Raw genomic sequence first — 16,575 nt, forward strand, 5'->3', positions numbered from 1 at the left:
TTGGTTGGACGCAGCTGGTTGGACGCAGCTGAGGGCACAAGTCTGAGGGTAGCCACTCTGTTGCAGCTCTGATGGTTTACCTAGTTCATTACACACGAGGGCTATTATCTTTTTCTTTATCGTACCCTAATACAAATATATTGATAAAAACAATAACTCTTGAGTGATGTATGTATATTTATAGGCTGGTTCTTCATTACCTTGAATCAATATTGACCACTTGGTCAGGGTAGCATGCGATTCGGAAACCTATCTGCCATTACGCCATGTGCAGGAGGGTTGAAAATCTACTTAGCCAATCAGTCAGGATAAAGGATCTTACGCTACCCACTTCCATTCAGTTGCCAGCGGTAATCACGTCAGATCTATCTATCTCGTCAGATATCACGCTAGATTCATTCCCCGTCAATGTCGTGTGCAGGAAAGCTTAACACCCTCCCAGGATCGTCAAGAGGAAGGCATACATCGCAATGTTGGATGACTGACACGGATAACAGAGGGTTGCACGGCAGTGGTGGGACGACAGACAGTTTCTAGGAGTAAGAAAACGTACAACTTAGGATAACAACTTCTGGTTTATTGCATATAGCGACGTTTCGATGTAGATTCTTACACCGTTATCAATCTGGAGTGACAAGAACCAAGTGATGAGAGGTATATATGCATGACATGCTGTGATAAGCAGCCGATTACCATTGACATCAACAGCCAATAGGTAACAGGATGCATACAGGCAATGGATGAAGCCAAATGTACCGTAATAATACGAAATAGCACACAGGTAAATAAAAGCGACAAATTCAATATTCACTAGAAATCACGATTGTTCGATTCCGACTATGTCATGAGCATGTGTTTATGAATCACTATCAAATAGTGATGATCCAGGTGTTCGTGAAAAGGTGAACATATCCTACCCCACCGGTGGCACCCATGACAAACACATGCAAAGGCAAGCCAATTGTTCACCTGAAAAAAACACGGGACCATATGTACCAAGTCAAACTAGGGAATTGCATCGGATATCATTTTTGTCATTGATGCGTCACATTTCGTCCTCCACTTGTCTACCATAAACGTTTTGAAAGCTTTACTAGGGTCTGAATGCTGTAGCCTTTATCAAACAACTTCTGAGCAAGAGTCGTATGACGCTCTTTGAAATCATGCTCGTTTGTATCTCAAAATGTGAGAAATGTAGACACCAAAGTCTGGAGCTGCTGTGGTATTGCTCGACATGAAGGGAAAGTTGACTATTGGAAAGTTGAAGTCATCACTCTTGTCATTCAATCTTGTGGAGAGAGTTTTGTCACTCTAAATCTTCATGCATAGATCTAAATATAAAAACAGATGAGGTGGTCTCACTGGTCTCCTTTATTTCTTGTTTAGGTCGGTAAATCAGTGGAAGAGAATTGACTATTTGATGGCTATCAAACGATATGAGGTCATCGATATACCTGGAGCTAAAGTTAAACTTTTTGGCCAAATTACTTTGTTTTGACTTTGTAAATCCGTGCAGGAATTCCGATTCACATGCAAAAAGGAACAGATCCGCAAGAAAGGAGGCACAATTTGTGCCCATGGGGATGCCTACTTCTTAGCTAAATGTCTTACCCCCAAATATAACATAGATGTTATTTAATGAGTAAGTCCAGCTTTTCACATATTGTTTTGTCAATAAACGTCAGATGGCATTTGCTTTCATTTTAAAAAAAATTGGCCTCTGAATATAGATACGTAACTGTATCAGTGCTCACCATGTTTTGTAACAAAAGCACCAATGATCAAGGAATGAAGTTTATCCTTAAGTTTGTCATGTGGGATATATAGTTGTGTACAAAGTTGAAAAATCAAGTGTTTGGATAGAATGGGACTTAGTTCTTTTCTGGGATTGCAAAAACTCATCACATGCTTTGAGTTTTTGAGATTCCACATGGTATTAATTCCACTTGTCTCAAATATTTTCTGTTGGTATAAAAAAAAGTCCTTCCTTGGTAGTATTAAGGATTATGGGTAGTCTTTGAAACAGGGATTTGGTGGTACATTTGTTGGACCTATATCTCTCTCAGGCCGGATTTTTATGGCACTTTGGAATCCAGTACAAAAGAGGAATGGACATGTTTTCAGGTTTTAGAGTCAAACCAAAAGTTGATAGTACTGATGCATGGTTTTGGCAAATTTCTTCCTCATACTGTATAATGGTTATGTTGTTTGAGGCCTTGTCAGTTTGAACAACTACAAACGTTTCATGTAGGGCAGCTAGACTTTGGATGTCAGCTGGCTGGGACAGAATGGGTTTGTGCATTCTACCAATGACAACATCAAGCGCTGGCCTAACCCACTCTGAAAGACATTCAACAGGTTCCTCTTCTCTCTTGGCCCATTTTTGGCCTATGCTACGACAGCAACCATAATGATTTTAGGCCGTTGCTCACGATATCTTGGTCCACATTTGAATAACTAACGAAGGTTGTCAGCAATAGAGAAGTCATGTGTGATGAAATTACCTACAGGCTGATAGCAGTATGAGAAGTCTTGACAGTCACAAGTAGTGGAATCAGCTGACAAATCAACGTCATACGAGGGGCGTTCAATAAGTTTTGCAACTTCAAGATATGACTAAGTCGCAGAACATCTTTTGCATTTTTATTTTTCAATATAATCTCCATTCACCTCAATACACTTATTCCATTTGTCCTTCAAGCTTTTAATACCACTTTTATAGAAATCCGCAGATTGGCCCTCTTACCACGCCTCTGTGGCAGCCTTTATGTCTTCGTTGTCCTGGAAGCGTCTTCCACGTAAGGCAGATTTCTTTTGCCGGAACAGGAAATAGTCACTGGGGGCTAAGTCTGGACTGTAGGGTGGGTGATTTAACTGTTCGAATCCACATTCACATATGACGGCCTGTACAATTCTCGACATGTGAACCGGAGCGTTGTCATGTAAAAGTAGAATACCACGTGTTAAGATCCCACTGCGTTTTCTGGCGAATAGATTTTCGCAATTCTTTCGTTACATTAGCATAATACTGTCCATTGATTGTAGTTTTTGGGTTGCATGTAATCAATCAGTTACATGCCTCTTGCATCCCCAAATATGGAGGCCATTACCTCTCCCGCCGATGGTTGAGTGCGAAACGTCCTCGGAGGCAGAGAATTGGGGTGCTTCCATTGCATGGATTCCAGTTTAGTTTCTGGGTCCCAGTGGTGGATCCATGTTTTATCACCTGTCACTAGACGAGAAAGAAATCCGGCTTCATCAGCAGTATAGAGATCCAGGAAGTCTCGACAACTTTCAGTTCTCTGATGGCGATCTTGAGCTCTGAGATTTCTAGGTACCCATCTTGCAGATATCTTGGACACACCAAGATGTTCATGAATAATGGTTCCAACAGTTCCAACTGATATTTGGAATTCCCTAGAAAGTTCAGATACTTTCACTCGTCGTCAGACAAAATTCTTCTTTCTATAGCAGCAATGGTTTCCGGTTGGGTGGCATCTGAAGGCCTGTCTGACCTTGGGCCATCGTCTATGGACTCCCTGTCCCTATTAAACTGTGGAGACCAACGGCAAACTGTGGAATAGTCAGGAGCATCCTTACCCATCACTTTACACATGCGATCATGGATTTCTTTTTCTTCGCATCCCTCCTTGTTAAGGCACTTTATTACAGCGCGTTGTTCATGTTTGAGAGAATCCATGATTGTGACCACCCTTAGGTGAATGAAGCCATCACATCTAACTTATTATTGTGTCTGGAACTTGTTATGACACGTGTCAACCTGATGTTATGACTAGTGTCACAGTCGCCACAAGTTCACATTGTTTGTGTAAACACAAATGCCAAAGTTGCAAAACTTATTGAACGCTCGTATAATTGAACAACCTGCTTGGAATGGTGTTCGTGGACGAAAATGAAATTGTTGGTGGTTCCTGAAATTTGAAATATTGTGAGACATTTTGGGGAACTGATTATTGTCTGAAAATGTTACTGAAATTTAAGGCATCAATTCCCTTGTATGCAAATTTCAAATTCATGAACAAGCGGTGATTTAGTGGAGTCTATTTCTGGTTTGTCCAAACGTTTCAAAGTGATATCAAGAACTGTACTCTCTAGTTCCTAGAGCCACCCATGAGCAAAGGCACACGGGTAACGAAGCCAGATATAATGTAAGGAGGAAGATTAAAAGGATTAAACAGTTGTGACAAGCTGATTGGACCCTAATTAAAATAGTATATTGCTTGATTAGATCTTTATAGGCATACGAGATGTAATAGACTTGATATGTGTTGATCAAAGGTTTGTGACGGCTGATTTCTATAGCTTCTGAGAGTTTTCTTTTAGTGAAGTTCTGATGTTTGGTTGAAAGGTTTTTGACTTTGTCAAAGTGAATTTGATGGCTAGGGACTTTTTGCTGGTGGTCTGAGAGGGCTGATTTACTGTCTGCTTTGGCTGTTCTTATGGTCTTTGATGCGGTTATCTACTGGGCGGGTTTCTACTGTACCATTGGCTTCATCCAATTATCTGTGTGCTCCTTGTTATCTATTACCTGTTGCTGCTAATGTTAATCTGCTGCTTATTACAGCATATCATGCATACATACCTCTCATCATTTTGTGACCCGTTCATATCCGGGGTAGAATAGGTCTTCAGCAAACCATACTTTCCGTAAAAGGCGACTATGCTTGTCGTAAGAGGCGACTAACGGGATCGGGTGGTCAGGCTCGCTGACTTGGTTGCTGCAGGTCATCGATTCCAAGAGCGTGGATCGATGCTCATGATATCAATCACTGGATTGTCTGTTCCAGACTCGATTATTTACAGACCGCCGTCAATATAGCTGGAATATTGCTATCCAAAAAGTTGTACGTTTTCTTACTTACTCACCAACTTCTAGATCAAATCAAACAGTTAGATTCTAGGAGGTTGCACGGCAGTGTCGGGATGAGATACATAGTTTCCAAGAGGTTGCACGGCAGTGTTGGGATGAGAGACATAGATTCCAAGAGGTTGCACGGCAGTGTCGGGATGAGATACATAGTTTCCAATAGGTTGCACGGCAGTGTTGGGATGAGAGACATAGATTCCAAGAGGTTGCACGGCAGTGTCTGGATGAGATACATAGTTCCCAAGAGGTTGCACGGCAGTGTTGGGATGAGAGACATAGATTCCAAGAGGTTGCACGGCAGTGTCGGGATGAGATACATAGATTCTAGGAGGTTGCACGGCAGTGTCGGGATGAGAGACATAGATTCCAAGAGGTTGCACGGCAGTGTCGGGATCAGATACATAGTTTCTAAGAGGTTGCACGGCAGTGTTGGGATGAGATACATAGTTTCCAAGAGGTTGCACGGCAGTGTCTGGGTGAGAGACATAGATTCCAAGAGGTTGCACGGCAGTGTCGGGATGAGATCCATAGATTCCAAGAGGTTGCACGGCAGTGTTTGGGTGAGAGACATAGATTCCAAGAGGTTGCACGGCAGTGTTGGTATGAGAGACATAGGTTCCAAGAGGCTGCACGGCAGTGTCGGGATGAGATACATAGTTTCCAAGAGGTTGCACGGCAGTGTCTGGGTGAGAGACATAGATTCCAAGAGGTTGCACGGCAGTGTTGGGATGAGAGACATAGATTCCAAGAGGTTCCACGGCAGTGTCTGGATGAGATACATAGTTCCCAAGAGGTTGCACGGCAGTGTTGGGATGAGAGACATAGATTCCAAGAGGTTGCACGGCAGTGTTGGGATGAGAGACATAGATTCCAAGAGGTTGCACGGCAGTGTTGGTATGAGATACATAGTTCCCAAGAGGTTGCACGGCAGTGTTGGGATGAGAGACATAGATTCCAAGAGGTTGCACGGCAGTGTCTGGGTGAGAGACATAGATTCCAAGAGGTTGCACGGCAGTGTCTGAGTGAGAGACATAGATTCTAAGAGGTTGCACGGCAGTGTTGGTATGAGAGACATAGATTCCAAGAGGTTGCACGGCAGTGTCGGGATGAGATACATAGTTTTCAAGAGGTTGCACGGCAGTGTTGGGATGAGAGACGTATTTCCAAGAGGTTGCACGGCAGTGTCTGGGTGAGAGACATAGATCCCAAGAGGTTGCACGGCAGTGTCGGGATCAGATACATAGTTTCTAAGAGGTTGCACGGCAGTGTTGGGATGAGATACATAGTTTCCAAGAGGTTGCACGGCAGTGTCTGGGTGAGAGACATAGATTCCAAGAGGTTGCACGGCAGTGTCGGGATGAGATCCATAGATTCCAAGAGGTTGCACGGCAGTGTTTGGGTGAGAGACATAGATTCCAAGAGGTTGCACGGCAGTGTTGGTATGAGAGACATAGGTTCCAAGAGGCTGCACGGCAGTGTCGGGATGAGATACATAGTTTCCAAGAGGTTGCACGGCAGTGTCTGGGTGAGAGACATAGATTCCAAGAGGTTGCACGGCAGTGTTGGGATGAGAGACATAGATTCCAAGAGGTTCCACGGCAGTGTCTGGATGAGATACATAGTTCCCAAGAGGTTGCACGGCAGTGTTGGGATGAGAGACATAGATTCCAAGAGGTTGCACGGCAGTGTTGGGATGAGAGACATAGATTCCAAGAGGTTGCACGGCAGTGTTGGTATGAGATACATAGTTCCCAAGAGGTTGCACGGCAGTGTTGGGATGAGAGACATAGATTCCAAGAGGTTGCACGGCAGTGTCTGGGTGAGAGACATAGATTCCAAGAGGTTGCACGGCAGTGTCTGAGTGAGAGACATAGATTCTAAGAGGTTGCACGGCAGTGTTGGTATGAGAGACATAGATTCCAAGAGGTTGCACGGCAGTGTCGGGATGAGATACATAGTTTTCAAGAGGTTGCACGGCAGTGTTGGGATGAGAGACGTATTTCCAAGAGGTTGCACGGCAGTGTCTGGGTGAGAGACATAGATCCCAAGAGGTTGCACGGCAGTGTCTGGATGAGAGACATAGATTCCAAGAGGTTGCACGGCAGTGTCTGGGTGAGAGACATAGATTCCAAGAGGTTGCACGGCAGTGTTTGGGTGAGAGACATAGATTCCAAGAGGTTGCACGGCAGTGTCGGGATGAGATACATAGTTTCCAAGAGGTTGCACGGCAGTGTTGGGATGAGAGACATAGATTCCGAGAGGGTGCACGGCAGTGTCTGGGTGAGAGACATAGATTCCAAGAGGTTGCACGGCAGTGTCGGGATGAGATCCATAGATTCCAAGAGGTTGCACGGCAGTGTCGGGGTGAGATACATAGATTCCAAGAGGTTGCACGGCAGTGTCTGGGTGAGAGACATAGATTCCAAAGAGCTTGCACGGCAGTGTCGGCGAAGAAACACATAGATTCCAATCGTCTCGTTTAATGTTTTCAGATGTGCTCACATCAACTTGAACTTTCTGGATAGGTGTGAACAAGTCTGTAGACGTCCTAACGAACGGCATGGGAACGCAAACGTAAGGCAATATGGCAGATTTTTGAGTGGGTCTGTAAAGATATGGGGCGGGGTCACTATGACTGACAGAACGCCCCTTCATAGTGTCTTTGAAAGCGTCATTGGACAGTACCACCGAGACAACATATTGTTTTGTTGGTTTGTTGTTTAACGCCGCACTTAGCAATATTCTAGCTATATGACGGCGATCTGTAAAAAATCAGGTCTGGACCAGGCAATCCAGTGATCGACATCATGAGCATCGATCCACGCAATGGGGATACGATGACATGCATCAACCAAGTCAGCGAGCCTGACAAACCGATCCCGTTAGTCACCTCTTACGACAAGCATAATATGGGTGCAAGCATGGGTTGCTGAAGACCTATTCTACCCCGAATCTTCACGGGTCGACAACATATTGGCGCCAATAGTTGTGCAGTTTGCGTGCTGTGCTTGTCTACGTTTTGTCTTTCAAGACGATGAGTGAGTGAGTATGGTTTTACGCCGCTTTTAGCAATATTCCGGCGGGAATTCCATGTCGGGAATCGAACCCGGATCTTCGGCGTGACGAGCTAACGCTTCAACCACTAGGCTACCCGACCGCCCCTCAAGACGATGACGCTCGTGCCCACCGCGCATGTATCGTACGAGGCTCCCTCCAGCAGCCAAACATCACCAAGATGCAATGGCCAGACATGAGTCCTGACCTTTCCCCTTCAGAGCACGTCCTTTAGAGACGTGGACGTCGGCGTCAAAAGGCCACCCATTACCGGCCCGAACTGGGCCAACGATGCAAGCAGAGTGAACATACTCCCTCAAATTGTCATTGGGAGATTGATTTGGACCATGCCACGCCGTAGAAACGAATGTTTGACCAATCGTAGGGGCATGACCCATTATTGATCAAGTCATCTCATAGGTTTGCCATACTACCTACCCTGCCTTCATTCTTGGTTGTTTGCACCCTAACAATATCCCTCCAACGTGTTCCGTTTTTTGTCATGTTCCACCGAGTTCTTCCCTTTTCTTATCCATCCATTACCAACACTCGATACCTCTTTGCATTTTTGTTATTTTAGAATATATATTACCAAATCACCCGATATCAGCCCTGATTTTTATGTCAGAAATTACAGCACAGAAAACCCCCATAACCCCCATCTGTATACTGGATTCACATCCCGGCAACCCCCATCTGTCCTGGATTCACATCCCAGCAACCCCCACAACCCCCATCTGTCCTGGATTCACATCCCAGCAACCACCACAACCCCCATCTGTCCTGGATTCACATCCCAGCAACCACCACAACCCCCATCTGTCCTGGATTCACATCCCGGCAACCCCCACAACCCCCATCTGTACTTGATTCACATCCCGGCAACCCCTACAACCCCAATCTGTACCAGATTCACATCCCAGCAACCCCCACAGCCCCCATCTGTCCTGGATTCACATCCCGGCAACCCCCACAGCCCCAGTCTGTACCAGATTCACATCCCGGCAACCCTAACAACCCCCATCTGTCCTGGATTCACATCCCGGCAACCCCTACAACCCCAATCTGTACCAGATTCACATCCCGGCAACCCCCACAGCCCCAGTCTGTACCAGATTCACATCCCAGCAACCCCTACAACCCCAATCTGTACCAGATTCACATCCCAGCAACCCCCACAACCCCCATCTGTCCTGGATTCACATCCCGGCAACCCCCACAGCCCCAGTCTGTACCAGATTCACATCCCGGCAACCCTAACAACCCCCATCTGTCCTGGATTCACATCCCGGCAACCCCTACAACCCCCATCTGTACCAGATTCACATCCCGGCAACCCCCACAACCCCCATCTGTCCTGGATTCACATCCCGGCAACCCCCACAACCCCAATCTGTCCTGGATTCACATCCCGGCAACCCCCATATGTACTAGATTCGCATCACGGCAACCCCCATCTGTACTGGATTCACATCACGGCAACCCCTACAACTCCCATTATTCACACGTGTACTTCTCTGCACAGATTCAAGAACGCATGCATGGTATTAGGCGACAAGACACTCTGAATCGTATCCTTTACACATTCTTCCAGGAAGTGTCAGCATAACCCAACATTCCATCAATACTGCCCTAATAGTTTCTAAATGTTAAATATGCTATTTTTAAGCTTTCATACAACCTTCGGTATTTCAACTTGGAAATTGCTGATTTTACATCTCTGAATGCACGTCATGAATTGCCTTCTTATGTTCAGTTAATCTGAGAGAGATTGCGGAGCTAGTATTTCAATCTTTGTGGAGAAATTGGAGAGTGAGTGGGTGAGTGAATGCGATATACGCTGGAGTCTATTAGAGCAGCATCACGGCAAGAATTATTCACATGTTGTACTCATGTGGGGATTCGAACCCGGGTACTCGGCCTGACGAACCCACACTGTATCCCAAACAATAAAGAAAGACTTGGTAGTGCCGTGAGTGAGTATGGTTTTACGCCGCTTTTAGCAATATTCCAGCAATATCACGGCGGGGGACACCAGAAATGGGTTTCACACATTGTACCCATGTCGAGAGTCGAACCCCTGTCTTCGGTGTGACGAGCTAACGCTTTAACCACTAGGCTACCCGACCGTCATACTGGGTAACAACAAGTTACTGTTCAATACTGTTCAAAGAGGCTTTCATCCAAACTCACTCACTCAACTAGAGCCCTAAAATCACACCCAAACCCAAACACAAAACGAGTTTCCATGTATCCAATACAAAAGAATATGGTCATCAAGACATTAGTTATGCTGCATCTAGAACATCTTGAAAATGAAGCGACAAAACCCTTTCCATATCCAATAGAAATATCTGCATAAAGCAGTCGATTGTACGATTCCGACTATATCTTGAGCATGTGTTTATGAATCACTATCAAATAGTGATGATACCAAGTGTTTGTGAAAAGGTGAGCGTATCCTGCCCTGAAAATAATGTCATCAGATTTTGCTTACTAATCACTTTTATTGTACATCAGTCACATATTCTCCAGCCTCCTGAAGTAGGAAAACTGTTAGTGTTATTAACCGTGTCTGTTCAACATCTACAGCATGGCTTCTTATGTAACATAACGGAAAAGTAGACTGACACGTTTTTCTCTTAAACAACCGATCACCAGTAATCGTATCGGCTGGATACTGGCTTGGCTTGCTTTACGCCTGCAAATGCAAGACATTAAACTTTGAAAGTAACGAGACGTTAGCAATAAACCAGAGTTATTAAAGCATTGCCACGCTACGAACTACCTGGTTGCATTCACCGAACGTTTTTCTGTGTGATCGGGCCAGAAGCGGCGTTAGACCCAACTCTCTCGTTCAAGTTGTTTCAGAACCCTTTAATTTGACAAAATTTTCAGTGTTCAGTTACAATTTTCATTTCAATATTCACCGAGTGCGCGTTCCCTGCATCTGATATAATATGCTAATTGTAACAATGTTCAAGATTGACGACCAACACAATAACAATATTTCAACACGGTGAAGCTGATTGTCCGGAGGGATGCCCGCCAGAGAATGACGCTCGGTCAAAATATCATGATTTATGACATGCGAAGACATTAACAGGACAGGGACAGTCTGGAACATTTTGAGAACCCCCTTTAGTCTTAAGTATCAACTGAGACCTCTCATGTATGTGTACATTAACAAGAGTAGAGAGTCGATTGATAAACTGACGTGTAATAATGCACAATCTCTCCGGGCCTATAAAATACTGGTGCTGCATATACTAAACACAATGGAGAGCAGGAAGTGCTGCATATACTTAACACAATGGTGAGGAGGAAGTGATGCATATACTTAACACAATGGTGAGGAGGAAGTGATGCATATACTTAACACAATGGCGAGGAGGAAGTGCTGCATATACTTAACACAATGGTGAGGAGGAAGTGCTGCATATACTTAACACAATGGTGAGGAGGAAGTGCTGCATATACTTAACACAATGGCGAGGAGGAAGTGCTGCATATACTTAACAAAATGGTGAGGAGGAAGTGCTGTATATACTTAACACAATGTGAGGAGTGAGTGCTGGATATACTTAACACAATGTTGAGGAGGAAGTGCTGCATATACTTAACACAATGGTGAGGAACCCTGTGATGACGAAGAATTGTACTATGGCAGCGAATATCCGTTGTGAAATTATTATAACCGAAAAAGAGACGATTGTATCCGCAGTAAATCCACTTGAATATGTCCGCGCAGGGAGATATGTATTTTTTTTAATCTCCTATCGTATATTCTCTCAAACGGTTATCTGTGTAACAATGTTACGAAAAATCGATGCTCATATAGATCCTCCAGGGAAGTTCTGCTTGTGGACATTTGCACTGTGTGCACATAAGAAATCAGTAGCCGTCACTCGCGTGTCATTACCGATCAGGGAAATGGGGAAATACTACCTCGGAATACCGTGTGTACTTAAATAACCGCCCGCATCCTGTGTGCCATGCCAAGAGACACGAAACATTGACATTGCTGATTTTAGTTTATTTTTATTGATTTAGAGAGTGGACATTCGAGATATTGAACAGTTCCTTTGTTTTACAAAAGTCGGTGGTGTATTTATGACAACGTACATTTGGTTAATGTATGGTTCAATGGTGAAATCAACCTCTTGAATTCGGAAAAAAACAATAATTTTGTTTGCAGGGTCTTCGTGATGGCATATTATAAACTCGTACTGATTTTAAATAATAAAGATTTCGACTAGAACGAAATTCGAAACAGTTGTCACTGATGTATTATTATTCATGAAAATTGACGATCAACAGTTCGTATCCCAGATTTGTCCCGATTGTACTCCTTGATCTGTGAGCACCTGTCCAGGGTTGTAAACGTCCGAGACATACGTCATTAACGCAGGCACAACTGACCTGGGGTACGTTAGATCAGGCTGCTGACACAATACTGAGGCCACGTTTAATGTTAATAAAGACGCCAAACCCTTTCCATATCCAATAGAAAGTTCTGCATTACGCAGAGTTGATTGTACGATTCCGACTATATCACGAGCGTGTGTTTATGAATCACTATCCACTAGTAATGATACCAGGTGTTCGCGAAAAGGTGAGCGGATCCTGCCCCACCTGTGGCCCCTCACAGTGAGTGAGTATGGTTTTACGCCGCTTTTAGCAATATTCCAGCAATATCACGGCGGGGGACACCTGAAGTGGGCTTCACACATTGTACCCATGTCGAGAATCGAACCCGGGTCTTCGGCGTGACGAGCTAACGCTTTAACTACTAGGCTACCCGACCGCCCCTGCCCCCTCACAAAACCCGCATGAAATCAGTAAATGGCGGTGGAGGAGTCGGATATATTCGAGAACGGGGAGAACAGATGCAGGGGGGACACGTGATGTAATTCCCCCTAACCCTGTCGGTGACTTGCAGGCTCCACGGCCCACTTCTCCACACATTGTATTGTAAATGCAGCTCTAATTCCATGGGACAGGTCTATTCAAGCCATCTCAGCTCCGACGGCTGTCAGTATTTGACAAGATTTGTTTTTTGTCAGAGCTGGTCTACTCTTTAAAAGTGTTTGTAGACCTTATACACCAGGTGTCTGATAAAGTACATATGGGTGACAAGCTTGTAGCCTTCTTCGTCAGATATCTGATAAGGTACATGTATGTGACAAGCTTATAGACCTTGTACACCCGGTTTCTGATAAAGTACGTATGGGTGACAAGCTTTTAGCTCTTGTACAGCCGGTTTCTGATAAAGTACGTATGGGTGACAAGCTTTTAGCTCTTGTACACCCGGTTTCTGATAAAGAACATATGGGTGACAAGCTTTTAGCCCTTCTTCGTCAGGTGTCTGATAAGGTGTATGTATGTGACAAGCTTATAGACCTTGTACCCCAGGTTTCCGATAAAGTACATATGGCTGACAAGCTTGTAGACCTTGTACACCCGGTTTCTGATAAAGAACGTATGGGTGACAAGCTTTTAGCCCTTCTTCGTCAGGTGTCTGATAAGGTGTATGTATGTGACAAGCTTATAGACCTTGTACACCCGGTTTCTGATAAAGTGCATATGGGTGACTTACGAACGGTGGGGATAAGGCAGGTGCTTGCTGTAGCCCTTGAACATCAACTTTTGCTCCTCTTTTCGCGAACCTCTGGTATCATTTCTTCACAGTGATTCAAAGTAAAAAAGTCAAGTCAAAATTAGTTTATTTGTGTGTAGGCCTTTGACCCATATACAAGAAATGCAATGCCAGTAATACAATGTGAAGCACATTACATTAATTTTCCGAATTCATGTCTTTTTTTGTATGCATAATATACATAGTATTGCAGACGTTTTAATAACTCATCCTGAGTTGTACACAATAATTTTTTTAATTTATATATAGTTGGAAATTTCCAATACAATTCTGGCAAATAAACTTTACGCAGTTCAGTATAATTTTACAGATCAATACGAAATGATATTCATCTTCAACAGACATTGCAAACAGGACACATACAGAAACATGATTCAATAGATTGCCATCTACCCTCGTTCTGTCGTTAAGGTAAAACATTACATCTTAGTTTAATAAAAACATTACAAAATACATGTTTGCTCTTGTAAATATTCAAATATATTTCAGGTTCCAACAATGTTTTATATTCTTTATACATCACATATCGGGTACTACTGTTGAGTGTTGACATCCAGTTTTGACGAAATTCATCTACAAGACATGTTTTAAATACCCCAATGAAAGCTACATTATCCCCAACAGATTGGTTTAACCATACAAATCCAAAACCATGCGAAATTTAATGTTACTGTAACAGTGCTAAAATTGCTATATTTTATTCAACTTTTTGTGAAATTCGCCTTCAATTCATAAGTTGTCGGTTAACCATTTAAGACCTGTTGGTACATACTAGCGATAAGAAATTGCATAACAACATCTGGCACTTCAGATTTACGCCGCCACGATCAGGTCGGCGGGCGAGGCTTTAATTACATGTTGAATAACAACTAGTAGTGGTCAGCGCGTTCGGCACTTACCAGTGTACCGTTATCAGCTATTTAGCGTCAACTGACCAAACTAGAAAATTGAAAACGCGAAACCAAACACGAGCTGAGTGATTCTATCGGCATTTATAATCTTCTATTACGCAACTTTCCAAACTGACCATGGGCTTTGGCTATTAACAGACCAAACCCATCATACAAAATTGTATAACATGTCCAGTCTTTATTAGTCCAAAGTCTCAAATTTCAAACTGGACATGCTCGTGTAGACTTGCCTTCGGATTAACAAAGGAGGTCTAAGGTATAAATATAGGGGGAAATCGACTGTTAGTCATTCCTGCTTTGCCTGAGAACCTCTCTCTGTTTGTCTTTGAAGGTAAGTCACTTTTACTTGTTACTTTGCCATTTAGGTTGAACTTTGCTTAAAATTGTCTTTTAAAATTGTCTTTAATTTTGAATGAATATCTTGCTTGAACAATGAACTTATACTCTATGTATTCGAAATGCCGTGCGAATCTAAGCTGCATATTATTCAAGTTTTACTGACACGAATTAACTTCAGTAATTTATATGCGTGCGACGCATGTAGAAATATTACTATTCCACAATCAGCGTTCGTATCCCACATGTTTATTAATCGGGTTAAAACTACTAGGCAAATACATTTGTAATTAGTAATCACAGGTGTCGTGGATGCTTCATAATTATCATGCTTTAATGTGAATAGCGTGCATTATAATAATGTATGAATTATTTGTCGATGTATCGGTAGGACCACTATTCATATGTGTGTCGTGTTATTTACCTTATTGTATGCTGTATCGTTAGTAGAGTGGTTTTATAATGCAACAACGTTAAATGCGTCAATATGCATTAATATGATCCAGTTACTCGATATAATTTACGTTATGTATATTTGTTTGCGTTCTTATGCCTGATAAATACGGTTCAAGAATATAACTTATATCCGATGTTCATTCATCAAATATATTCTTTATATACAAAACCAGATCAGTGCAAGTACAGCAAAGTATATTATTCTTATCTGTAGCCCAAAATATATTTCTCATTAGGTAACTACTTTGTGAGGGCATATCACTAGACTACAATACTTGAACGTAACTTTTTGTTCTAGATAAATGCACGCAAATTAAGCAATGCCTGATAAATTTATGTTTTCCAATTTATGCATATTATTTCCATTCGGTAAGATGAATGGACGCTGTATAGAATATCTCTGATACTATACTTTTAGCATAATTTGGACGCTACAGATAACGTAGTAGTTTTATGTTGTAGAATAGTTATAATGAAACAGGCTTTCCTATAGCAGTATTTATATTCATTTTTAAACTACAGTTCACAAGCAATTTCTCTCTTTTGGCGAAATCTCCAATAAGGTTCATAAACATTCACAATAGAACATACGTTCACTAATAATCAGTTTTTAATTCATATATATTTCAAGTTTCAAATACGGTATTCATTCATGTGTGATTTGTATAAGCTCGGCCCACATAGCACGGCATGCACAGGCGGCACCGCTCATTGTTATATAACGGCACACTCACCAGCGCTCGGCAGTGACGTCACGTACCGTATTTAACCATGTTGCGCATAGCTGTTATCTGAATTTAGTATAATGTATTCAGTCATTGAATGCAGGTCCCATTATTATTTACCGTATTAAATCTTGTGTTCACTATTTAACTCTGGAGTGTACACCTGAATCAGCTATAGTTCATGACGTCACATTACCGTATTTAATGTAAAATAAGTCATTAGACATGTCATTGTTCAAGAAAGGTGTTGTTATAATCTTTCATATGAATGCTTTTTGTAAACATTGTTCAGATGTTATTTATGAGTACCTTAAATATATATATCAAACATTATGAGTAATTATCAATGACTAATTTAATTTGAATTGATTATAATGTCTGCATTATATCAAATGTTCACTGCTATGATATAAATGAATATCCAATGAGTTGAGCTTACACTTTACACTTTGTTATTATTTTACAAATGGTATTTTAATTATAAATGTGTTACGTAATCTTATGCTGTAACTTGAATAGGTACTGAGACGTCTCTGAAGTTAATAC

The 16,575-nt window shown here is 42.5% G+C and overlaps 1 protein-coding gene across 1 annotated transcript; it reads left to right on the forward strand.

Annotated features, from left to right (window-relative positions):
• Window positions 1-6,958: 6,958 nt before the first annotated feature.
• Window positions 6,959-9,551, forward strand: LOC124121748 (proteoglycan 4-like). Its single transcript, XM_048402567.1, has 3 exons — window positions 6,959-7,294; window positions 8,164-8,244; window positions 8,661-9,551. Exons 1-3 carry the CDS (start codon window positions 6,959-6,961, stop codon window positions 9,549-9,551), a joined length of 1,308 nt encoding a protein of 435 aa, XP_048258524.1.
• The last annotated feature ends 7,024 nt before the right edge of the window (window positions 9,552-16,575 follow it).

Source organism: Haliotis rufescens, unplaced genomic scaffold (assembly GCF_023055435.1).
Source record: "Haliotis rufescens isolate VD_foot unplaced genomic scaffold, xgHalRufe1.0.p SCAF_27, whole genome shotgun sequence".
Lineage (NCBI taxonomy): Eukaryota > Metazoa > Mollusca > Gastropoda > Lepetellida > Haliotidae > Haliotis > Haliotis rufescens.

Excerpts from the sequence above, each read along its gene's own strand:
- LOC124121748 (XM_048402567.1), top strand. The coding sequence starts at position 6,959 with ATGAGAGACATAGATTCCAAGAGGTTGCACGGCAGTGTCTGGGTGAGA. Across the intron at positions 7,295-8,163 it reads GGTTGCACGGCAGTGTCTGG|AGCACGTCCTTTAGAGACGT; the intron begins GTGAGAGACATA and ends TTTCCCCTTCAG. Across the intron at positions 8,245-8,660 it reads GGGCCAACGATGCAAGCAGA|CAACCCCCACAACCCCCATC; the intron begins GTGAACATACTC and ends TTCACATCCCAG.